The sequence below is a fragment of the Balaenoptera borealis genome, assembly GCF_965194805.1.
Source record: "Balaenoptera borealis genome assembly, chromosome: 4".
NCBI lineage: Eukaryota > Metazoa > Chordata > Mammalia > Artiodactyla > Balaenopteridae > Balaenoptera > Balaenoptera borealis.
In genome coordinates this window covers 28,150,014-28,176,297 of record NC_138861.1, presented here as the reverse complement: position 1 = coordinate 28,176,297, position 26,284 = coordinate 28,150,014, and the positions used below count along the sequence as shown (strand labels likewise).

At 41.0% G+C, this 26,284-nt stretch overlaps 1 protein-coding gene across 1 annotated transcript in view; it reads right to left on the bottom strand.

The window, feature by feature from the left end:
• The window catches only part of LOC309628513 (uncharacterized protein), a gene marked incomplete at its 5' end in the record, with an annotated part of 107,817 nt that overhangs the window by 27,562 nt on the left and 53,971 nt on the right, over nucleotides 1-26,284 (bottom strand). Inside the window, one exon of the mRNA XM_082391606.1 lies at nucleotides 23,414-23,490. Within this exon, the coding sequence (XP_082247732.1) occupies nucleotides 23,414-23,490 (77 nt within the window). The remainder of the gene's footprint in view (nucleotides 1-23,413; nucleotides 23,491-26,284) is intronic.

Below are 26,284 nucleotides of genomic sequence, written 5' to 3'. Positions count from 1 at the left end.
GTGCCTGTCCACTGTTGGGTGGAGCTGTGTCTTGGCCCTCTGGTGGGCTGGGCAGTGTCTAGGGGTGAGCCCAGAGGAGACTGTGGGCTCTTTATTCTTTAGGCAGCCTGTTTGCTGATAGGTGGGTCTGTGTCCCCACCTAGTTTGTTGTTTTGCCTGAGGCATCTCAGCACTGAAATCTATAGGCTGTTGGGTGGGTCTAGGTGTTGGTGCTAATGACCCAAGATGTTAGCCACCAACAGCAGCAGTGTTCACCAGGCTGAATATTCCTTAATATGTCCACCACCAGTGTCTGTGTCCCCAGCGTGAGCTGCAGCCACCCCCACCTCTCCAGGAGACTCTCCAAAACCAGCAGGGAGGTCTGGCCCAGGCTCCTCTCAAATTACTGCTTTTGCCCTGGGTCCCGGTGTGTGTGAGATTTTGTGTGTGTCCTTTAGGAGTGAAGTCTCTATTTCTCCCAGTCCTGTGGGGCTCTTGAAATTAAGCCCTGCTGGCCTTCTAAGCCAAATGCTCAGTCTTCCCAGTGCTGGACCCCTAGGCTGGGGAGCCTGATGTGGGGCTCAAAACTCTCACTCCTGTGGGAGAAACTCTCCAGTATAATTATTCTCCAGTTTGTGGGTCACCCACCTGGGGGGTACGGGATTTGATTATATTGCAAGACTGCCTCTCCTACCCATCTTGTGGTTACTTCTTTATGTCTTTAGTTGTAGAATATCTTTTCTGATAGGTTCCAGTCTTTTTCATCAATGATTGTTCTGCAGATAGTTGTGATTTTTGTATGCTCATAAGAGGAGGTGAACTTAGAGTCTTTTTACTCCTCCATCTTGGCTGCTCTCTCATTTTTTTTTCTTTAAAAACCCATGGTCTTTATAAAGCAAGCTCATATTTAAGGGAAAGGACATTCTTCAGACTGATTCTCCAGAGATCAGAGTGTTTCCACCTTGGAGCATTTGAAAGTACTTGGAATTGGAAAAGCAAAAAGGAAAAAAGGAAGCAATTCTGAAGACTCCTTTAAGGAATATTTTAGGAGGTGAATGAACAATTATGAAATCCACCAATTACAATCACAAGGTAAAGTAATGTATTATTTCACTAAGAAAGTGTCACTAAGATGATATAGATAGAAGGACAGAATTGTCCATAGAGCACCAAGAACACTACAGACAACTGTTGTAAAAAATGAATAAATAAGTAGAAAAAATGGTAGGGGTTAGAATTAATGACAGCAGTGTCCTACAGTGCTCATTAAACTTTGATCTCAATTAGCATAGAGATGTTTATCTCTGGTTTCCTAGCTTCTTGCCAGACACATATAGTAGGCACTTAAACAGGAAGAAGAGAACTAGTGACAGAGTCAAGAGATAATACAGTTAGTGGAAAGAGTTGGCTTAAATCTCCCCGCTGCCATGTGATAGTTGTGTGACTCTGGGCAAGTTATTCAATCTTTGTAAGTCTCACGGTCCTCATTTGTAAAATGTGAATGTTATCCCATTTATCCTACCCCTTAGGGTTGAGCAATCAACTGGTTTGAAACCAAGCAGCAGCTAACTTGATAATACTTTCTCATATTGACAGTCCTTCATTTCTTGTCTCATTTTCTTTGTTTCTCACTCTTCCTTTTTGACATTGCCTGCTCCCCCAAAAGGAGTAATGTATAAGTATTTGTTTTAGGTTCTGCTTTAAGGATTCTAAGTATGATTAGATTAGATTAGATTATAAATATTCAAACTTTCTAAATTATCAGAATTGACAGTTATCAAAGTATGGAAATCAGAGGTCCTTTAGTGAAACATTGAAAAAAGCAATAAAAACAATGCTAACATAAAACACAATAACCACACAAGACCATATCTCTCTGTCCTATCAGCAGATATAGTCTAAAATCACTCAGATTAAAAAAAACTCAAAACCTGAATGTATGCTGTATTTAAGTAAATTTGCTCAGCAATGTTGAAAATAAAAGAATAGAGAAAGGCATATCAGGCTAATAATAAAAGAAAAAGATGACAGAAGTCACAATTTTAACATTGGGGAAGGTTCAACACATTACAATGAAGGGAGGAAAAGAAAGTCATGTTGTAGTGTTCAAGAATGCAATCCTTAGTGAACATCTGATAGTTATGAATACCTATGCACCAAACTGCATAATATTCAAATTCATTGAGAAAAAGCTTTGAGAATTACATGAAATAATAAGAAATGCATTATATAAGGAGACTTTAATTCATGTTTCCCAACGCATGACAGCTCAAGTGGACAAAGGATAAATCTATGGGAGATGTAAATGCTATAATTAACAAGACAGATATCATTGATTTATATCCAGTTCTATAGGTTGAAGGCAGTTTTCCACTGCATAAAGACTTTTCATAAAAGTATATATGAAATCACAAAGGAAAATAATTTCAAAAGTGGAAATAATAAAGCAACTTCTCTGATGACAATAAAAATAGAAAATAAACTTGTAGAACAGGAGGAAAGGCTTACAACCTAGAACCGTAAAAGCAGTGTTGGAGATAAAGTTGGTTATGACTTAATTATGAAATTCTAAACTATATTTACACATCATTTCAAAATACATGAAACAAAGTGGACAAAATTACAAAGACCACAGAACTACATCATTCAGCATAATAGCTGGAAAATTTTAATTGGTAAATCAAGCACAAAGAGAAAAATTAGATAGGATATATCAGATTTACACAGCACAGTTAACAAGCTTGGTTTAATGGATATATCTATACACAATGGAATATTACTCTAATAAAAAATATAAATTAAATTTAAAAAACAAACAAAACTAAGGAGACATCAGATTTTGTGAATTTATGTGGGCACATTCCACTCTAATTTATAACCGAGGAACACCACTGGCCGGGAGGTCTGTTTCCCTAGTTACCAGAGTGGGGAACGTAGAAAGGATGCCTCACTCTGGCCGTTACCTGCAAAAGCAGCTTTAAAGCCTGTGTTAATGGTCACTTCATATGAACAAGTACTGCAGGGCTGTAAATGAAACCTGCCCTCAAAATATCTTGAGGGAGGTAATGGCCAAAACATTTCAAAATGTGACACATAATTTAAGAAAACACTTTGAAGAACTAAGCTGTAATCACAGTTTGAAAAATAAAAAGGACATGCCTTAAAGCTCAATTTCAACGGAGTATGAGACACATGCAAATTAAACCACAAAGGGGCATCAGCCCACACCAGTCAGAATAACCATCAGCAAGACAACTATAAACAATAAATGCTGAAGGAGTTGTGGAGAAATGCATACCCGCAACTTTAAGAGGGACGTAACCTGGAAAGAGCCACTAATAAGAATAGAATGGAGGGACCTTTAAAAGGTAAACATTGAGCTACCATATTATGCAGCAGGTCCATTCCTGGACCTATAACTTAAGAAGACAGAATTGGAAAGAGACAGGCAGGAAAATCTGCATTGCAAAGTATTACAATAGCCAAGATAGGGAAGTAAAAAAAAGTCCACCGACAGATGGGTGGACAAAGAAGAACTGCTACATGTACCGTTGGAATATTAGCTAGAGAAAAAATGAAACAATGCCACTTGCAGAACCATAGATGAGTCTAGAAGTAATCACACAACTTGTAGTAAGTGAGAAAATGAAAGACACATATCCTATCATATCACTTATAGGTGTTACCTAAAAATTGATAACAACAAAGATATTTCCACAGAGAAAGACAATCACAGATTCATTAAACAAACTTATGGTTCACCAAATGGAAAGGTGTGAGGATTGGATACATTATGATATTGGGGTTAAGAGAGATATACAAACACATATGAAATATATAGTCACCAAAGACCTACGGAATACCAAGAGAAGACTACTCAACATTGTGTCATAACCTACATGGGAAAAGGATCCGAAGAAGAATAGATATATGTATATGTATGAAAGAACCACATCTTGCACACCTAGAACAAACAAAACATTGTAATCAAATTTGCTGTGATAAAAAAAAAATTAAGTTAAAAATACGAACAAGAAGTAATGAGACATAAACTTAAAGGGCTTTTTCCTGGCACATTCCATTCTAATTTACGACTACAACACCACTTCCATTAAGGCTCTGTTGCCCTAGTAACCAGACTTGGTAAAGGAAAAATGCTGCTGCCTTGCGGCCATTTCCCGCAAGAGCGGCTTTAAACCCACAGCTAATGGTCACTTAACATTCACAAGGACACGGGGCTGTAAAGGACACCTGCCCTGAAAAATTGTGCTGAGGTAGGGAATGGACAAAAAAATTCAAAACAGGCAAATTTTTCAAGAAGATAGTATGAGGAGGTAAGTTCTACTCACTCTCTTTAAAGAAAAGGAAAATGGATAAAAGCTCAACCTCAGGAAGTATTGGACTCATGCAATCTAATCGACAAAAAGGTTTCAACTCTCACCAGTTGACTGACCATCAGCAAAACGTCTACAAACAATAAATGCTGAAGGGGTTTTAGACAACTGTGTACCCTCTACCTGCTGGTGAGATGTAAAGTGGTAACAGCAAATAATGAGAACAGAAAGGAGCTGTGTTTAAAAGTGAAAATTGAGGTACCATTCAATCCAGCAGGTGCACCACTGGGCCTCTCACCTGAGAAGACCAGAATCGAGAAGTCACAGTTTGCAAAAGCTGCACTGCAGCCTTATTCACTATAGCCAAGACAGTGAAGCAACCAAAATGTCCATCAACAGGTGAATGGATAAAGAAGAAGTGGTCCGTGTACACGATGGAATATTAGCCATGGAAAACAATGAAACACTGTTCTTTGAGGCACTACAGATGAGCCTGGAGATAATCACAAAACATGAGGTAAGTCGGAAAGCAAAAGACATATATCCTATGATATCACTTATAGGCGTCATCTAATAACTGACACAAATGAACATATTTCCAAAGAGAAAGACACTCACAGACTTAGAAAACAAACTATGGTCATCTAAAAGGAAAGGTGGGGGGAATGGATAAATTAAGAGTAGTGTTACTATACGGATACAAATACATATTATATATATATATCAAAAAGACAGACCTTATAGCAAGGGAGGTGTATGGAACACTTCATAATATTTTACATGGGAAGAGGATCTGTACATGAATAGACATATATAATGAACAAATGAACCAGACTGTGTATACCTAGGACAAACAATATTCTAATCTTTACCCCGATTAAAAAAAAATTTTAAAAACCAAGAAGAAGTAATGAGACATAAACTTATGGGGGTTTCTCCTGGCACATTCCATTCTAATTTACAACCTAGGAACACGACTTCCAGAAAGGCTCTGCTGCCCTAGTACCCAGATTTGGGAATGGAGAAATGCTGCATCCTTGTGGCATTTTCCCACAACAGCAGCTTTAAACCCATTGCTAAAGGTCACTAAATATTCACAAAACTTTCAGTTCTGTAAATGACGCCTGCCCTCCAAAACAATCCTGGGGTCGAAAATCGACCAAAAAATTCAAAAGAGGGCAACCTTCCAAAAAGACAATTTCAAGAGGTATATTGTACTCACACTTTTTTCTTTTTCTCTTAACAGAAAAGTAGAAAGCGTGGAAAAATAATGAATTTTAGGAATTTTTAAAGACATGTAAACTCAAATTACAAAATCATATGCACTCACACCAGTCAAAATGGCCATCAGCAAAAATGCTGCAAACAATAAATGCTGAAGAGACTGTGGAGAAATGCATACCCTCGGTTCTAAGGGGGACGTGGTAAGAGCCACTAATGAAAGCACAATGGAGGTGCCTTGAAAAGGTAAACATTGAGTTACCAGTCAATCAGTCATACCCACTGCTGGGCCTATCAACTGAGAAAATGAGAATCAAAAAGTCACAGGTTGGCAATCCTGCACTCCAGCAGTATTTACCATAGCCAACACTTGGAAGCAATGAAAATGTCCATCAACAGAGGAATGCACCAAGAAGAAGTGGTCCATGTACACAATGGAATATTACTTCAATAAAAAATATAAATTAAATTTTAAAAACAAACAAAAGTAAGGAGACATCAACATTTGTGGGTTTATCCGGGCACATTCCACTCTAATTTATAACCGAGAAACACCACTGGCCAGAAGGTCTGTTTCCCTAGTTACCAGAGTGGGGAACGTAGAATGGCTGCCGCCCTCTGGCCGTTACCTGCAAAAGCAGCTTTAAAGCCTGTGCTAATGGTCACCTCATATGAACACGTACTGCAGGGCTGTAAATGAAACCTGCCCTCAAAATGTCTTGAGTGAGGTAATGGCCAAAACATTTCAAAATGTGACACATACTTTAAGAAAACACTTTGAAGAACTAAGCTGTAATCACAGTTTGAAAAATAAAAAGGACATGCCTTAAAGCTCAATTTCAACGGAGTATGAGACACATGCAAATTCAACCACAAAGAGGTATCAGCCCACACCAGTCAGAATAACCATCAGCAAGACAATTACAAACAATAAATGCTGAAGGTGTTATGGAGAAATGCATACCCTCAACTTTAAGTGGGGCTTAACCTGGAAAGAGCCACTAATGAGAACTGAATTGTGGTGTCTTTAAAAGGTAAACACTGAGCTACCATATGATACAGCAGGCCCACTCCTTAGCCTATAACATAAGAAGATAGAACTGGAAAGGCACAGGCAAGCAAATGTGCATTGCAGCAGTATTACAATAGCCAAGTCATGGAGACAACCAAAAAGCCCATCAAGAGGTGAGTGGACAAAGAGGAACTGGTACATGTACAGATGGAATATTAGCCAGGGAAAAAAATGAAACAATGCCATTTGCAGCACCATGTATGATTCTTGAGGTAATCAGGCAAATTGTACTAAGTCAGAAAGCAAAAGACACATATCCTATAACATCACTTATAGGTATTGGCTAAAAATTGATACCAATGACGATATTTCCACAGAGAAATGCAATCACAGATTCATTAAACAAACTTATGGTTCACCAAATGGAAAGATGTGAGGATTGGATATATTAGGACATTGGGGTTAACACAGATATAGAAACACATGTGAAATATATAATCACCAAAGACCTACAGAATACCAAGAGAAAATTACTCAACATTGTGTCATAACCTACATGGGAAAAGGATCCAAAGAAGAATAGATATATGTATATGTTTAAAAGAACCACATCTTGCACACCTAGAAGAAACAAAACATTTTAATCAAATTTGCTGTGATAAAAAATAAAAATTAAATTAAAAAAAGAACAAGAAGTAATGAGACATAAACTTAAGGGGCTTTTTGCTGGCATATTGCATTCTAATTTACAACCAGAGCATGACTTCCATTAAGGCTCTGTCATCACTAATAATGCAGCTTTATAATTAATGTTGAAGGTAGCTTAAAAGAAGTCTACTAATTATTGATAGTAACAAGAAAACAAACAAAAGTAAAAATCTCACTGAAAAAACTATACATAGAGTAAGGATAGTAGCTCAAACACTTATTAAACTTCTGTAAAGAATAAAAGACAACAATAGTATGTTTTTTTAAAAAGAGAGGACCCAAATAAATCTGAAATGAAAGAGATGATTTTACAACAGACACCACAGAAATACAAAGTATCCTAAGATACACACAGGGTAACTCAGGGCTCAGACTGGACAGAGCCAACTCTCCATTCCCCTGTTCATGGCTTACAGGAGCCTCAGGAACTGAGGAGGGGGTCCCTGAGGAGAGGCACAAGATAGAATATGTTAGGCATTAACATGACTGCATTCATTTTAAACGTGCCTGAACAAGATTCACACGAGATGATATTGTCCTGTATGTACATCGGCACCTCTAGTCGGAACTGCAGATCTTTGGCTTCACCACCTCTACTGACAGCATTAGCTTCACCTGCTGTGGACCATCTCCTGTAGGATTTCTACAACCACAAAGCATCGAAGCTTCACAGGACCCAGACTGTGTGCGACTCCACTCAGAGTCTCAACTCCACTCAGAGACTCAGAGTCTCAACAGAGACTCCACTCTTGGAGGGCACACACAAAGTAGTGTGCACAACAGCACCCAGGGGAAGGAGCAGTTACCCCATAGGAGAATGACCAGACCTACCTGCTAGTTTTAGAGGGTCTCCTGCAGAGGCAGGGTGTGGCTGTGGCTGTGGCTTACCATGAGGACAACGACACTGGCAGCAGAAGTTCTGGGAAATACGGCGTGAGCCCTCCCAGAGTCCGCCATTAGCCCCACCAAGAGCAAGGTAGGCCCAGTGCTGGGTCGCCTCAGGCCAAACAACCAACAGGGAGGGAACCCAGCCCCATGCATCAGCAGACAAGTGGATTAAACTTTTTATTAAAGCTTTATTTAATCCACAGACAAGTGGCTTAAAGCTCTGCCCACCAGAGCAACACCCAGCTCTACCCACCACCAGTCCCTCCCATCAAGAAGCTTGCACAAGCCTCTAAGATACACTCATCCACCAGAGAGCAGACAGCAGAAGCAAAAAGAACTACAATTCTGCAGTCTGTGGAAGGAAAACCACATTCACAGAAAGATAGATAAAATGAAAAAGCAGAGGACTTTATAACAGATCAAGGAAAAAGATAAAACCCCAGAAAAAAAACGAAATGAGGTGGAGATAAGGAACCTTCCAGAAAAAGAATTCAGAATAATGATAGTGAAGACGATCCAAGACCTTGGAAAAAGAATGGAGACAAAGATCGAGAAGATGCAAGAAATGCTTAACAAAGACCTAGAAGAATTAAGGAACAAACACCTAGAAGAATTAAAGAACAAACAAACAGAGATGAACAATATAATAACTGAAATGAAAAATACACTAGAAGGAATCAGTAGCAGAATAACTGTGGCAGAAGAATGGATAAGTGACCTGGAAGACAGAAAGGTGGAAATCACTGCCATGGAACAGAATAAAGAAAAAGAATGACAATAAATGAAGACACCCTAAGAGTCCTCTGGGACAACATTAAATGCAACAACATTCGCATTATAGGGGTCCCAGAAGGAGAAGAGAGAGAGGAAGGACCCGAGAATGTATTTGAAGAGATTATAGTTGAAAACTTCCCTAGCATGGGAAAGAAATAGCCACCCAAGTCCAGGAAGTGCAGAGAGTCCCAGGCAGGATAAACCAAAGGAGAAAAATGCCGAGACACATAGTAATCAAACTGACAAAAATTAAAGACAAAGAAAAAATATTGAAAACAACAAGGGAAAAATGACAAATAACATACAAGGGAACTCCCATAAGGTTAACAGCTGATTTCTCAGCAGAAAATATACAAACCAGAAGAGAGTGGCATGATAAACTTAAAGTGATGAAAAGGAAGAACCTACAACCAAGAGTACTGCACCCAGCAAGGATCTCATTCAGATTCGATAGAGAAATCAAAAGCTTTACAGACAAGCAAAAGCTAAGAGAATTCAGCACCACGAAACCAGCTCTACAACAAATGCTAAAGGAACTTCTCTCAGTGGGAAACACAAGAGAAGAAAAGGACCCACCAAGACAAACCCATAACAATTAAGAAAATAGTAATAGGAACATACATATCGATAATTACCTTAAATGTGAATGGACTAAATGCTACAACCAAAAGACACAGGCTCGCTGAATGGATACAAAAATAAGACCCATATATATGCAGTCTACAAGAGACCCATTTCAGACCTAGGGACACATACAGACTGAAAGCGAGGCGATGGAAAAATATATTCTATGCAAATGAAAATCAAAAGAAAGCTGGAGAAGAAGATGGCAGAAGAGTAAGATGCGGAGATCACCTTCCTTCCCACAGATACATTAGAAATACATCTACACGTGGAACTGCTCCTACAGAACACCCACTGAACGCTGGCAGAAAACGTCAGACCTCACAAAAGGCAAGAAACTCCCCACGTACTTGGGTAAGACAAAAGAAAAAAGGAATAACAGAGACAAAAGAATAGGGATGGGGTCTGCACCAGTGGGAGGGAGCCATGAAGGAGGAAAGGTTTCCACGCACTAGGAAGTCCCTTCCCAGGCAGAGACTGCGGGTGGCGGAGGGGGGAAGCTTCGGAGGCATGGAGGAGAGTGCAGCCACAGGGGTGCGGAGGGCAAAGCGGAGAGACTCCCGCACAGAAGATTGGTGCCGACCAGCACTCACCAGCCCGAGAGGCTTGTCTGCTCACCCGCCGGGGGCGGGTGGGGCTGGAAGCTGAGGCTCGGGCTTCGGTTGGATCGCAGGGAGAGGACTGGGGTTGGCAGCGTGAACACAGCCTGAAGGGGGTTAGTGCGCCACAGCTAGCCAGGAGGGAGTCAGGGAAAAAGTCTGCAGCTGCCGAAGAGGCAAGAGACTTTTTCTTCCCTCTTTGTTTCCTGGTGCGCGAGGTGAGGGGATTCAGAGCGCAACTTAAAGGAGCTCCAGAGACGGGCATGAGCCACGGCTATCAGCGCGGACCCCAGAGACGGGCATGAGATGCTAAGGCTGCTACTGCAGCCACCAAGAAGCCTGTGCAAGCACAGGTTATTATCCACACCACCCGTCCCGGGAGACGGTGCAGCCCGCCACGGCTAGGCTCCCGTGATCCCGGAACAACTTCCCCGGGAGAACGCATGGCGCGCCTCAGGCTGGTGCAATGTCACACCGGCCTCTGCCGCCGCAGGCTCACCCTGCATCTGTATCCCTCCCTTCCCCCGGCCTGAGTGAGCCAGAGCCCCCGAAGCAGCTGCTCCTTTAACCCCGTTCTGTCTGGGCGGGGAACAGACGCCCTCAGGCGACCTACACGCAAAGGCGGGTCCAAATCCAAAGCTGAACACCAGGAGCTGTGCGAACAAAGAAGAGAAAGGGAAATCTCTCCCAGCAGCCTCAGAAGCAGTGGATTAAAACTCCACAAACAACTTGATGTGCCTGCATCTGTTGAATACATGAATAAACAACGAATCATCCCAAATTCAGGAGGTGGACTTTGGGAACAGGATATATTAATTTTTCCCCTTTTCCTTTTTTTGTGAGTGTATATGTATATGCTTCTGGGTGAGATTTTGTCTGTATAGCTTTGCTTTATAATAGCTTTATTTTACTTCACTATATTTTATCCTCTTTCTTTCTTTCTTTCCTTCTTTCTTTCTTTCTTTCCTTCTTTCCTTCCTTCCTTCTTTCTTTCTTTCTTTCTTTCTTTCTTTCTTTCTTTCTTTCTTTCGTTCTTTCTTTCTTTCTTTCTTTCTTTCTTTCTTTCTATTTTTTCTCCCTTTTACTCTGAGCCGTGTGGATGAAAGGCTCTTGGTGCTCCAGCCAGGCATCAGGGCTGTGCCTCTGAGGTGGGAGAGCCAACTTCAGGACACTGGTCCACAAGAGACCTCCCAGCTCCACGTAATACCAAACGGCAAAAATCTCTCAGAGATCTCCATCTCAACATCAAGACCCAGCTTCACTCAACAACCAGCAAGCTACATTGCTGGACACCCTATGCCAAACAACTAGCAAGACAGGAACACAGTCCCATCCATTAGCAGAGAGGCTGCCTAAAATCATAATAAGGCCACAGACACCCCAAAATACACCACCAGACGTGGACGTGCCCACCAGAAAGACAAGATCCAGCCTCATCCACCAGAACACAGGCACTAGTTCCCTCCACCAGGAAGCCTACACAACCCACTGAACCAACCTTAGCCACTGGGGACAGATACCAAAAACAACGGGAACTACGAACCTGCAGCCTGTGAAAAGGAGACCCCAAACACAGTAAGATAAGCAAAATGAGACGACAGAAAAACACACAGCAGATGAAGGAGCAGGGTCAAACACACCAGACCTAACAAATGAAGAGGAAATAGGTAGTCTACCTGAAAAAGAATTCAGAATAATGATAGTAAGGATGTCCAAAATCTTGGAAATAGAATAGACAAAATGCAAGAAACATTTAACAAGGACGTAGAAGAACTAAAGAGGAACCAAGCAACGATGAAAAACACAATAAATGAAATTAAAAATACTCTAGATGGGATCAATAGCAGAATAACTGAGGCAGAAGAACGGATAAGTGACCTGGAAGATAAAATGGTGGAAATAACTACTGCAGAGCAGGATAAAGAAAAAAGAATGAAAAGAACTGAGGACAGTCTCAGAGACCTCTGGGACAACATTACACGCACCAACATTAAATTATAGGGGTCCCAGAAGAAGAAGAGAAAAAGAAAGGGACTGAGAAAATATTTGAAGAGATTATAGTTGAAAACTTCCCTAATATGGGAAAGGAAATAGAGAATCAAGTCCTGGAAGCACAGAGAGTCCCATACAGGATAAATTCAAGGAGAAACACGCCAAGACACATATTAATCAAACTGTCAAAAATTAAATATAAAGAAACCATATTAAAAGCAGCAAGGGAAAAACAACAAATAACACACAAGGGAATCCCCATAAGGTTAACAGCTGATCTTTCAGCAGAAACTCTGCAGGAGTGGCAGTATATACTTAAAGTGATGAAGGAGAAAAACCTACAACCAAGATTAATCTACCCAGCAAGGATCTCATTCAGACTTGATGGAGAAATTAAAACCTTTACAGACAAGCAAAAGCTGAGAGAGTTCAGCACCACGAAACCAGCTTTACAACAAATGCTAAAGGAACTTCTCTAGGCAAGAAACACAAGAGAAGGAAAACACCTACAATAACAAACCCAGAACATTTAAGAAAATGGGAATAGGAACATACATATCGATAATTACCTTAAATGTAAATGGATTAAATGCTCCCACCAAAAGACACAGACTGGCTGAATGGATACAAAAACAAGACCCATATATATGCTGTCTACAAGAGACCCACTTCAGACCTAGAGACACATACAGACTGAAAGTCAGGGGATGGAAAAAGATATTCCATGCAAGTGGAAATCAAAAGAAAGCTAGAGTAGCAATTCTCATATCAGACAAAATAGACTTTAAAATAAAGACTATTACAAGAGACAAAGAAGGACACTATATAATGATCAAGGGATCGATCCAAGAGTAAGGTATAACAATTGTAAATATCTATGCACCCAACATAGGAGCACCTCAATACATAAGGCAAATACTAACAGCCATAAAAGGGGAAATCGACAGCAACACAATCATAGTAGGGGACTTTAACACCCCACTTTCACCAATGGACAGATCATCCAAAATGAAAATAAATAAGGACACACAAGCTTTAAATGATACATTAAATAAGATGGACTTAATTGATATTTATAGGACATTCCACCCAAAAACAACAGAATACACATTTTTCTCAAGTGCTCATGGAACATTCTCCAGGATAGACCATATCTTGGGTCACAAATCAAACCTTGGTAAATTTAAGAAAATTGAAATCGTATCAAGTATCTTTTCTGACCACAACGCTATTAGACTAGATATCAATTACAGGAAAAGATCTGTAAGAAATACAAACACATGGAGGCTACACAATACACTACTTAATAACGAAGTGATTACTGAAGAAATCAAAGGGGAAATCAAAAAATACTGAGAAACAAATGACAATGGAGACATGACGACCCAAAACCTATGGGATGCAGCAAAAGCAGTGCTAAGAGGGAAGTTTATAGCAATACAAGCCTACCTCAAGAAACAAGAAACATCTTGAATAAACAACCTAACCTTGCAACTGAAGCAATTAGAGAAATAAGAACAAAAAACCCCAAAGCTAGCAGAAGGAAAGAAATCATAAAGATCAGATCAGAAATAAATGAAAAAGAAATGAAGGAAACAATAGCAAAAATCAATGAAACTAAAAGCTGGTTCTTTGAGAAGATAAACAAAATTGATAAACCATTAGCCAGACTCATCAAGAGAAAAAGGGAGAAGACTCAAATCAATAGAATTAGAAATGAAAAAGGAGAAGTAACCACTGACACTGCAGAAATACAAAAGATCATGAGAGATTACTACAAGCAATGCTATGCCAATAAAATGGACAACCTGGAAGAAATGGACAGATTCTTAGAAATGCACAACCTGCGGAGACTGAAGCAGGAAGAAATAGAAAATATGAACAGACCAATCACAAGCACTGAAATTGAAACTGTGATTAAAAACCTTCCAACAAACAAAAGCCCAGAGCCAGATGGCTTCACAGGTGAATTCTATCAAACATTTAGGGAAGAGCTAACACCTATCCTTCTCAAACTCTTCCAAAATATTGCAGAGGGAGGAACACTCCCAAACTCATTCTACGAGGCCATCATCACCCTGATACCAAAACCAGACAAAGATGTCACAAAGAAAGAAAACTACAGGCCAATATCACTGATGAACATAGATGCAAAAGTCCTCAACAAGATACTAGCAAACAGAATCCAACAGCACATTAAAAGGATCATACACCATGATCAAGTGGGGTTTATCCCAGGGATGCAAGGATTCTTCAATATATGCAAATCAATCAACGTGATACTCCATATTAACAAATTGAAGGAGAAAAACCATATGATCATCTCAATAGATGCAGAGAAAGCTTTCGACAAAATTCAACACCCATTTATGATAAAAGCCCTGCAGAAAGTAGGCATGGCGGGAACTTTCCTCAACATAATAAAGGCCATATATAACAAACCCACAGCCAACATTGTCCTCAATGGTGAAAAACTGAAACCATTTCCACTAAGATCAGGAACAAGACAAGGTTGCCCACTCTCACCACTATTATTCAACATAGTTTTGGAAGTTTTAGCCACAGCAATCAGAGAAGAAAAAGAAATAAAAGGAATCCAAATCGGAAAAGAAGAAGTAAAGCTGTCACTGTTTGCAGATGACATGATACTATACACAGAGAATCCTAAAGATGCTACCAGAAAACTACTAGAGCTAATCAATGAATTTGGTAAAGTAGCAGGATACAAAATTAATGCACAGAAATCTCTTGCATTTCTATACACTAATGACGAAAAATCTGAAAGTGAAATTAAGAAAACACTCCCGTTTACCATTGCAACAAAAAGAATAAAATATCTAAGAATAAACCTACCTAAGGAGACAAAAGACCTGTATGCAGAAAATTATAGGACACTGATAAAAGAAATTAAAGATGATACAAATAGATGGAGAGATATACCGTGTTCTTGGATTGGAAGAATCAACATTGTGAGAATTACTCTCCTACCCAAAGCAATCTACAGATTCAATGCAATCCCTATCAAACTACCACTGGCATTTTTCACAGAACTAGAACAAAAAATTTCACAATTTGTATGGAAACACAAAAGACCCCGAATAGCCAAAGCAATCTTGAGAACGAGAAATGGAGCTGGAGGAATCAGGCTCACTGACTTCAGATTATATTACAAAGCTACAGTAATCAAGACAGTTTTGTACTGGCACAAAAACAAAAATATAGATCAACGGAACAGGATAGAAAGCCCAGAGATAAACCCACACACATATGGTCACCTTATCTTTGATAAAGGAGGCAAGCATATACAGTGGAGAAAAGACAGCCTCTTCAATAAGTGGTGCTGGGAAAATCGGACAGGTACATGTAAAAGTATGAAATTAGAACACTCCCTGACACCATACACAAAAATAAACTCAAAATGGATTAAAGACCTAAGTGTAAGGCCAGACACTATAAAACTCTTAGAGGAAAACATAGGCAGAACACTCTATGACATAAATCACAGCAAGATTCTTTTTGACCCAGCTCCTAGAGAAATGGAAATAAAAACAAAAATAAACAAATGGGACCTAATGAAACTTAAAAGCTTTTGCACAGCAAAGGAAACCATAAACAAGACCAAAAGACAAACCTCAGAATGGGAGAAAATATTTGCAAATGAAGCAACTGACAAAGTATTAATCTCCAAGATTTACAAGCAGCTCATGCAGCTCAATAACAAAAAAACCAACAACCCAATCCAAAAATGGGCAGAAGACCTAAATAGACATTTCTCCAAAGAAGATATACAGATTGCCAACAGACACATGAAAGAATGCTCAACATCATTAATCATTAGAGAAATGCAAATCAAAACTACAATGAGGTATCATCTCACACCCGTCAGAATGGCCATCATCAAAAAATCTAGAAACAATAAATGCTGGAGAGGGTGTGGAGGAAAGGGAACACTCTTGCACTGCTGGTGGGAATGTAAATTGATACAGCCACTATGGAGAACAGTATGGAGGTTCCTTAAAACTACAAATAGAAATACTATACGACCCAGCAATCCCACTACTGGGCATATACCCTGAGAAAACCATAGTTCAAAAAGAGTCATGTAACAAAATGTTCATTGAAGCTCTATTTACAATAGCCAGGACATGGAAGCAACCTAAGTGTCCATCATCGGATGAATGGATAAAGAAGATGTGGCACATATATACAATGGAATATTACTCAGCCATAAAAAGAAATGAAATGGAGGTAGGTATTTGTAATGAGTTGGATGGAGTTAGAGTCTGTCATACAGAGTGAAGTAAGTCAGAAAGAGAAAAACAAATACAGTATGCTAACACATATATATGGAATCTAAGGGGAAAAAAAGGCCATGAAGAACCTAGTGGCAAGACAGGAATAAAGACACAGACCTACTAGAGAATGGACTTGAGGATATGGGGAGGGGGAGGGGTGAGATGTGACAGGGTGAGAGAGTGTCATGGACATATATACACTACCAAATGTAAAATAGATAGCTAGTGGGAAGCAGCCACATAGCACAGGGAGATCAGCTTGGTGCTTTGTGACCACCTAGAGGGGTGGGATGGGGAGGGTGGAAGGGAGGGAGATGCAAGAGGGAAGAGATATGGGAACATATGTATATGTATAACTGATTCACTTTGTTATAAAGCAGAAATTAACACACCATTGTAAAGCAATTATACTTCAATAAAGATGTTTAAAAAAAAAAGAAAGCTGGAGTAGCAATACTCATATCAGATAAGATAGACTTTAAAATAAAGAATGTTACAAGAGACAAGCAAAGACACTACATAATGATCAAGGGATCAATCCAAGAAGATATAACAATTATACATATATATGTACCCATCATAGGAGCACCTCAATATCTAAGGCAACTGGTAACACCTATAAAAGAGGAAATCGACAGTAACACAATTATAGCAGGGGACTTTAACAGCTCACTTACACCAGTGGAGATCATCCAGACAGAAAATTAATAAGGAAACACAAGCTTTAAATGACACAATAGACCAGATAGATTTAATTGATATTAGGGGACATTCCATCCAAAAACAGAAGATTACACGTTCTTCTCAACTGCACACGGAACATTCTCCAGGATAGATCACATCTTGGGTCACAAATAAAGCCTCAGTAAATTTAAGAAAACTGAAATCATATCAAGCAGCTGTTCCGACCACAATGCTATGAGATTAGAAATCAATTACAGAGAAAAAACCGTAAAAAACACAAACACATGGAGGCTAAACAATACGTTACTAAATAACCAAGAGATCACTGAAGAAATAAAAGAGGAAATCAAAAACTACCTAGAGCCAAATGACAACAAAAACACGATGATCCAAAACCTATGGGATGCAGCAAACGCAGTTCTAAGAGGGAAGTGTATAGCAATACAAGCCTACCTGAAGAAACAAGAAAAATCTCAAATAAACAATCTAACCTTACACCTAGAGGAACTAGAGAAAGAAGAACAAAATCCAAAGTTAGTAGAAGGAAAGAAAAGATCAGAGCAGAAATAAATGAAATAGAAATAAAGAAAACAATAGCAAAGATCAATAAAACTAAAATCTGGTTCTTTGAGAAGATAAACAAAAATGATAAACCTTTAACTGGACTCAAGAAAAAGAGGGAGAGGATTCAAATCAACAAAATTAGAAGTGAAAAAGGAGAAGTTACAACAGACACCACAGGAATACAAAGCATCCTAAGAGACTACTACAAGCAACTCTATGCCAATAAAATGGACAACCTGGAAGAAATGGACAAATTCTTAGAAAGGGATAACCTTCCAAGACTGAACCAGGAAGAAATAGAAAATATGAACAAACCTATCACAAGCAATGAAATTAAGACTGTGATTAAAAATCTTCCAACAAACAAAAGTCCAGAACCAGATGGCATCACAGGTGAATTCTATCAAACATTTAGAGAAGAGCTAACACCCAACCTTCTCAAATTCTTCAAAACAATTGCAGGTGGAAGGAACACTCGCAAACTCATTCTATGAGGCCACCATCACCCTGATTCCAAAACCAGACAAAGATACTACAAGGAAAGAAAATTATAGACCAATATCACTGATGAATATAGATGTAAAAATCCTCAACAAAATACTAGCAAACAGAATCGAACAACACATTAAAAGGATCATACACCATGTTCAAGTGGGGTTTATCCCAGGGATACAAGGATTCTTCACTATACACAAATCAATGAGATACACCATATTAACAAACTGTAGAATAAAACCATATGATTATCTCAATAGATGCAGGAAAAGATTTTGAGAAAATTCAACACCCATTTATGATAAAAACTCTGCAGACTGTGGGCATAGAGGGAAACTACCTCAACATAATAAAGACCATATATGACAAACCCACAGCAAACATCATTCTCAATGGTGAAAAACTGAAAGCATTTCCTCTAAGATCAGGAACAAGACGAGGATGTCCACTCTCACCACTACTATTCAACATAGATTTGGAAGTCCTAGCTGCAGCAATCAGAGAAGAAAAAGAAATAAAAGGAATACAAATTGGAAAAGAAGAAGTAAAGTTGTCACTGTTTGCAGATGACATGATACCATAGATAGAGAATCCTAAAGATGCCACCAGAAAACTACTGGAGCTAATCAATGAATTTGGTAAAGTTGCAGGATACAAAATTAATGCACAGAAATCGCTTGCATTGCTATACACTAACAATGAAAGATCAGAAAGAGAAATTAAGGAAACAATCCCATTACCACTGCAACAAAAAGAATAAAATACCTAGGAATAAACCTACCTAAGGAAGTAAAAGACCTGTACTCAGAAAACTATAAGACAGTGATGAAAGTAACCAAAGATGATAAAAACAGATGGAGACATATACCATGTTCTTGGATTAGAAGAATCAATACTGTGAAAATGACTATACTACCCAAAGCAATGTGCAGGTTCAATGCAATCCCTATCAAATTACTGGTGGCATTTTCTACAGAACTAGAACAAAAAATCTTAAAATTTGTAGGGAGACACAAAAGACCCCGGATAGCCAAAGCAGTCTTGAGGGAAGAAAAAAAGAGCTGGAGGAATTAGACTTCCAGACTTCAGACTATACTACAAAGCTACAGTAATCAAGACAATATGGTACTGAAACAAAAACAGAAATATAGATCAATAGAACAGGATATAAAGCACAGAGATAAACCCACGTACCTATGGTTAACTCATCTACGACAAAGGAGGCAAGGGTATACAATGGAGAAAAGACAGTGTCTTCAGTAAGTAGTGCTGGGAAAACTGGACAGCTACATGTAAAAGAATGAAATTAGAACACTCCCTAACACCATACACAAAAATAAGCTCAAAATGGATTAGAGACCTAAATGTAAGACCAGACACTATAAAACTCTTAGAGGAAAACATAAGCAGAACACTCTATGACATAAATCACAGCAAGATCCTTTTTGACCCACCTCCTAGAGAAATGGAAATAAAAACAAAAATAAAAAAATGGGACCTAAAGAAACTTAAAATCTTTTGCACAGCAAATAAAATCATAAATGGACAAGAGGGGGCTTCCCTGGTCGCGCAGTGGTTGAGAATCTGCCTGCCAATGCAGGGGACACGGGTTCGAGCCCTGGTCTGGGAAGATCCCACATGCCACGGAGCAACTAAGCCCATGAGCCACAACTACTGAGCCTGTGTATCTGGAGCTTGTGCTCCGCAACAAGAGAGGCCGTGACAGTGAGAGGCCTGCGCACCGCAATGAAGAGTGGCCCCCGCTCGCCGCAATTAGAGAAAGCCCTCACACAGAAATGAAGACCCAACACAGCCAAAAAATTAATAAATAAAAAATAAATAAATTAAAAAAATAAAAAATGAGACCTAATGAAACTTAAAATCTTTTGCACAGCAAAGGAAAACATAAGCAAGATGAAAAGATAAACATCAGAATGGGAGAAAATATTTTGAAATGAAGCAAATGGTAAAGGATTAATCTCTAAAAAACAGCTCATGTAGCTCAATATCACAAAAACAAACAACCCAATCCAAAAATGGGCAGAAGACCTAAATAGACATTTTTCCAAAGAAGATATACAGGTTGCCAACAAACACATGAAAGGATGCTGAACATCACTAATCATTAGAGAAATGCAAAGCAAAACTACAGTGAGGTATCACCTCACACCAGTCAGAATGGTCATCATCAAAAAATCTACAAACAATAAATGCTGGAGAGGCATTTATTGGAGAAAAGGGAACCCTCTTGCACTGCTGGTGAGAACGTAAATTGATATAGCCACTAGGGAGAACGGTATGGGGGTTCCTTAAAAACTAAAAATAGAACTACTGTATGACCCAGCAATCCCACTAGTGGACATTTACCCTGAGAAAACCATAATTCAAAAAGAGTCATGTAGCACAATGTTCATTGTAGCTCTATTTACAATAGCCAGGACGTGGAAGCAACCTAAGTGTCCATCGACAGATAAATGGATAAAGAAGACGTGGCACATATATACAATGGAATATTACTCAGCCATAAAAAGAAACGAAACTGAGTTATTTGTAGTGAGGTGGACGGATCTAGAGTCTGTCCTACAGAGTGAAGTAAGTCAGAAAGAGAAAAACAAATACCGTATGCTAACACATATATATGGAATCTACAAAAAAAAAAGTTTATGAAGAACCTAGGGGCAGGAAAGGATTAAGGACACAGACGTACAGAAAGGATTTGAGGACACAGGGAGGGGGAAGGGTAAGCTGGGACAAAGTGAGAGAGTGGTATGGACATATATACACTACCAAATGTAAAATCGATAGGTACTGGGAAGCAGTCCATAGCACAGGGAGATCAGCTCAGTGCTTTGTGACCACCTAAAGGGGTGGGATAAGGGGGTGAGAGGCAGGTGCAAGAGGGAGGGGATATGGTGTTATATGTATACGTATAGCTGATTCACTTTTTTATACAGCAGAAATTAACACACAATTGTAAAGCAATTATAGTCCAATAAAGATGTAAAAAAAAAAAAAAAGAAAGCCCAGAGATAAACCTACACACCTATGGTCCACTAACCTATGACAAAGGAGGCAAAGATATACAATGGAGAAAAGACAGTCTCTTCAATAAGTGGTGCTAGGAGAAATGGACAGCTACATGTAAAAGAATGAAATTAGAACACTCCTTAACACCATACACAAAAAAATAAACTCTAAATGGATTAGAGACCAAAATGTAAGACCTGACACTATAAAACTCTTAGAGGAAAACATAGGAGGAATACTCTTTGACATAAATCACAGCAAGATCTTTTTTGATCCACCTCCTAGAGTAATGGAATAAAAAACAAAAATAAAGAAATGGGAGCAAATGAAACTTAAAAGCTTTTGCAAAGGAAAGGAAACTACAAACAAGATGAAAAGACAACCCTCAGAATGGGAGAAAATATTTGCAAACGAATCAACGGACAAAGGATTAATCTCCAATATATATAAACAGCTCATGCAGCTTAACAGTAAAAAAAAAAAACAACCCAATCTAAAAATGGGCAGATGACGTAAACAGACATTTGTCCCAAGAAGACATACAGATGGCCAAGAAGCACATGAAAAGTTGCTCAACATCACGAATTATTAGAGAAATATAAACCAAAACTACAATGAGGTATCACCTCACACAAGTTAGAATAGGCATCATCAGAAAATCTAGGAACAACAAATGCTAGAGAGGGTGTGGAGAAAAGGGAACCCTCTTGCACTCTTTGTGGGAATGTAAACTGATACAGTCACTATGGATAACAGTATGGAGGTTCCTTAAAAAACTAAAAATAGAATTACCATATGACCCAGCAATCCCACTACTGGGCATATACCCAGAGAAAACCGTAATTCAAAAAGACACATTCACCACAATGTCCACTGCAGCACTATTTACAATAGCCAGGTCATGGAAGCAACCTAAATGCCCATAGACAGACGAATGGAAAAGATGTGGTACATATATAAAATAGAATATTACTCAGCCATAGAAAGGAATGAAATTGGGTCATTTGTAGAGACGTGGATAGATCTAGAGACTGTCATACGAGTGAAGTAAGTCAGAAAGAGAAAAACAAATATCGTATATTAACGCATACATGTGGAACCTAGAAAAATGGTACAGATGAACCAGTTTTCAAGGCAGAAATAGAGACACAAATGTAGAGAACAAATGTATGGACACCAAAGGGGGAAAGGGCAGGGTGGTGGTGGTGGGATGAATTGTGAGACTGGGATTGATATATATACACTTATATGTATAAAATAGATAACTAATAAGAACCTGCTGTATAAAAAAATGAATAAAATAAAATTAAAAACTTAAAACAATAGGGCTTCCCTGGTGGTGCAGTGGTTGAGAATCTGCCTGCTAATGCAGGGGACACAGGTTCGAGCCCTGGTCTGGGAAGATCCCACATGCCGTGGAGCAACTGGGCCCGTGAGCCACAACTACTGAGCCTGCGCATCTGGAGCCTGTGCTCCGCAACGGGAGAGGCCACGATAGTGAGAGGCCCGCGCACCACAATGAAGAGTGGCCCCGGCTTGCCGCAGCTAGAGGAAGGCTTTGCACAGAAACGAAGACCCAACACAGCCAAAACAATGAATAAATAAATAAATAATAATTTTTTAAAAAAAATTAAAAAAATAAATAATATTAAAAAAATAAAACAGAAAAAAAAGTTCTTTCCTTCCCATAGACGTATTTATATGAATGAATTATTTCCATGCTTATATCTATAAATACAAAAAGAGGAATAAAACATACCTTGAACCAAAAAAGAAAAAAAAAACCAGAACCCACTGGCCATACAGAGGAAAACCCTATCAGGGCACTTGCTCCAGTGGTAAACAATTCTGAAGTTGGTCAGAGGTGGGGAATCGTCTCCCATGCAGCCAACAGCCCCCCCCCCCCGCAAGTAGCGTCCTCATTGCAAAGCTGGGGGACCGTGAGGAGGCGTCTCTGAGTAAACGTGAACTGAGCCCGAGGCCAGCTGCTTCTGAACTTTTCCCACCCTTCCCAGGTAAAACTCCTGAATGTGTGCAAAGACTTTAAAGCCTAGAGGAAGGGGCTTGGAGTCACACCAGCGACAGCACGCAGGCCGACTTGGTGCCTGCAGGCCAGCCAGGACGGTCCTGGCCCCGGGCGCTCTTCTGGAAGCTTTCCATTTCCCTGCCTGAGGTACCCCTCCTGTCCTGGCCCCCACTGCTTTTTTCCTTCCTCACCTGTGCCCGGGGAGAAATTCCAGCAGCAGGTATGGGTGACACATCCTCTTCTTTAGCAGGTGGCAGCCCGGCAACTCCTGCAGAAAGTCCAACAGAGCCCCACTCACACGGGGCCACCCATAGAGCTGTGGGTCCTACTCCCTCCCACCAGCCCAGCCCCGAGACTGCTGACGGGACAGAGAATATGGCGTCAGGCACAGCTGCAGAGGCTTTTGCTGCCTGGAGGGGTGTTTATATTGACCTCAACCCAGGCACACCTGGGACGGGCTGGCCGGCCGGGTCAGGCTGCCCAGGTCAGCCAATCCTCGCCCCTCAGGGGCTCAGAGTTGCAGAAAATGGGCCTTGCTGCACCGGCTAGATCCAAGGAACAGGTGTAGGGTCCCGCGAGTCAGCATAGACAAGGGGCGGCAGCCCTGGCTTGTTTTCTAATCATTTTATCTGGCCCATGAGTGGGAGACAACTTCAAGAAGACCCTCTCCTAATGAGAGGAACCCAGGAGTCAGGGAGAAGAGGGTTGGTGGGTGGAGACAGAGGCCTGGTGCCCCGGCTGCAGTGGAAGCCCTTGGAAGACCAGGTGGAGGGAGGCGGCACAGAGTGAAGCCCAGGGTCACAGACCTGTCGGAGCTGCTGTTTGTTAGTTCAAGCCCTGCTCTGAGGTGCTCTGTGTCAGCTCTGAGCAACAGGTGTGCTGGGGGTGCTCTGCAATGAGGGCTATGTGCACGGTTCCTGTGTGCCCAGCCCTGCCGGGGTACCTGTCCAGGGGAGCTCCGTATCCAGGGAGGGGCCTGACCACTTGAGCCCTGTGGGCTGCTGGGTACCTGCCCAGGTGAGCTCCATATACTGGGAGGAGCCTGACCACGAGAGCCCCGTGAGCTGCTGGGTACCTGCCCAGGTGAGCTCCATATCCTGGGAGGGGCCTAACCACGAGAGCCCCGTGGGCTGCTGGCTACCTGCACAGGTGAGCTCCATATCCTGGGAGGGGCCTGACCACGAGAGCCCCGTGGGCTGCTGGGGACCTGGTAAAGGACGTCAGGACAGTCAGTGAAGCCACCGAGGATATACATCCAGTAGTTCCTAATTCCTACACCCTGCTGGTCATTCTACCATCCACCAGGACATGGTATTCTGTATTAGACTTCAATGATGCCTTCTTCTGTATTCCATTAGTCCCAGAGTCACAAGAAATTTTGGCTGTGAGTGGCAGGCCTCAACATACAACAAAAACAATACTGCTGGGCCGTCCTGCCCCAAGGGTTCAAAAATTCCCATAGCATCTTTGGGGAAACGTTAGCTAAAGACCTAAAAGATCTACCTGTGGAGAAGGGAACCCTCCTTCAATATGCAGACGACATTCTGATCGCCAGCCCTACTAAGGAGGCCTCTGAACTACCTAGACAATAAAAGATAGAAGGTGTCCAAGAAAAAGGCTCAAATATCACAGACTAAGGTGACCTGCCTGGGTTTCATTCTCACAGAAGGTCGGAGAAGCCCATCCCAGGAAAGGGAAGAAGCCATTTGCAGCCTCACCCTTCCTAAAACTAGAAGACAGCTTAGGGGTTCCTGGGGAGACCGGGGTTTGTTGCATCTGGATCCCTAACTACAGTCTAATAGCTGGGCCTCTATATGAAACACTGAAAGGAAAAGATGATGATCCTTTTGAATAGAATCCAGAAGCGGCCTTTCAAGAATGGAAAGAGCAGTCAATTCAGACCCTTGCCCTGGACTTCCCTAATTTAGCTAAACCCTTTGACCTTTACATTCCTGGTCATTACATTCCCGGTCATTACATCACCCTTGGAGTATTAGTGCAAAAACTGGGACCACTTGAAATGGAACAATGCATGAATGCCCTCCAGGCATTGGCCAGCCACCCCATCCGACCAGGATACTGGGGGTATCTAAAAACCTGGAAATCAGCAGCCCACAAGGCCAGCTCCCTCCTAAGGGAAAAGGACCCCACTTGGTGATCCTAAGCACCCACCATGCCCTGAAGTTGCAGGGATCGCTCCGTGGGCACACTGACCTCGAGTGAGGAGGCCCTCCAACTCCAACCTCCAGACAACCTGGGGCAATGGGCCCCCATGACGACTCATGTGACCATCACTTGACCTGGAGCTTCTCTCAGAAAACAACAAGAGTGTGCCCCAAAAGAGCAGACTATTGCTTGCAGGACTTACTGCACACAGAGCGGAGCTAATAAACTTGGCAGGGGAACCGTAAATAACGCTGTCACCATAGAAAAGTCTACAGACACCGCGGTAACAGGGGCCAATGAGACCGGCTGGACTCCTGGCTACTTCAAAAGGCCATTGACTCAGTGGCCGTCATGGTCCTGGATCACCACTGGCCCTGGACCGTCTGGGAGTTGAGCAGGCAGGGCTCTGACACCTGGTGCTGTTTGTACGTAAATTCAGTGGCCTAATTGAAGAAAGCGCAGACTATTGGTCAGATCATCTAGGCTGGCAGAAACCGTCAGCCTAAGGGGGCCGAACCAATGTGGAACAGGGTAAAACCGGCCCCCCCCAGGGTCTCTGCGCATCTCTTTCCTGGACCCTTAAAGGTCATTAGAATCTATAAAACTTCCAATGCTGGTGCTCAGGTGGACAAGCAGTGAGGGAGGAGGCCTGGGGACAATCAACCTCACCTGGAGGCTGCTGGGGAGGAGTCCTGCCCCTCCCCCCGGGTATGAGGACACCCAACTCAGCACGAAGCATTTACAGAAGAGGCATCTGCACCCTCAGCGCCCCAAGAATGAGGAATGGGACAAAAGGTAGAGGAGAGGTTTGTCACCATCAAAGCCCATTAAAAATTCCTGAGAGATAAAAATAGAATCTGGGCAATAAAATAAAGTCTAACATTTTTTACCTTTGT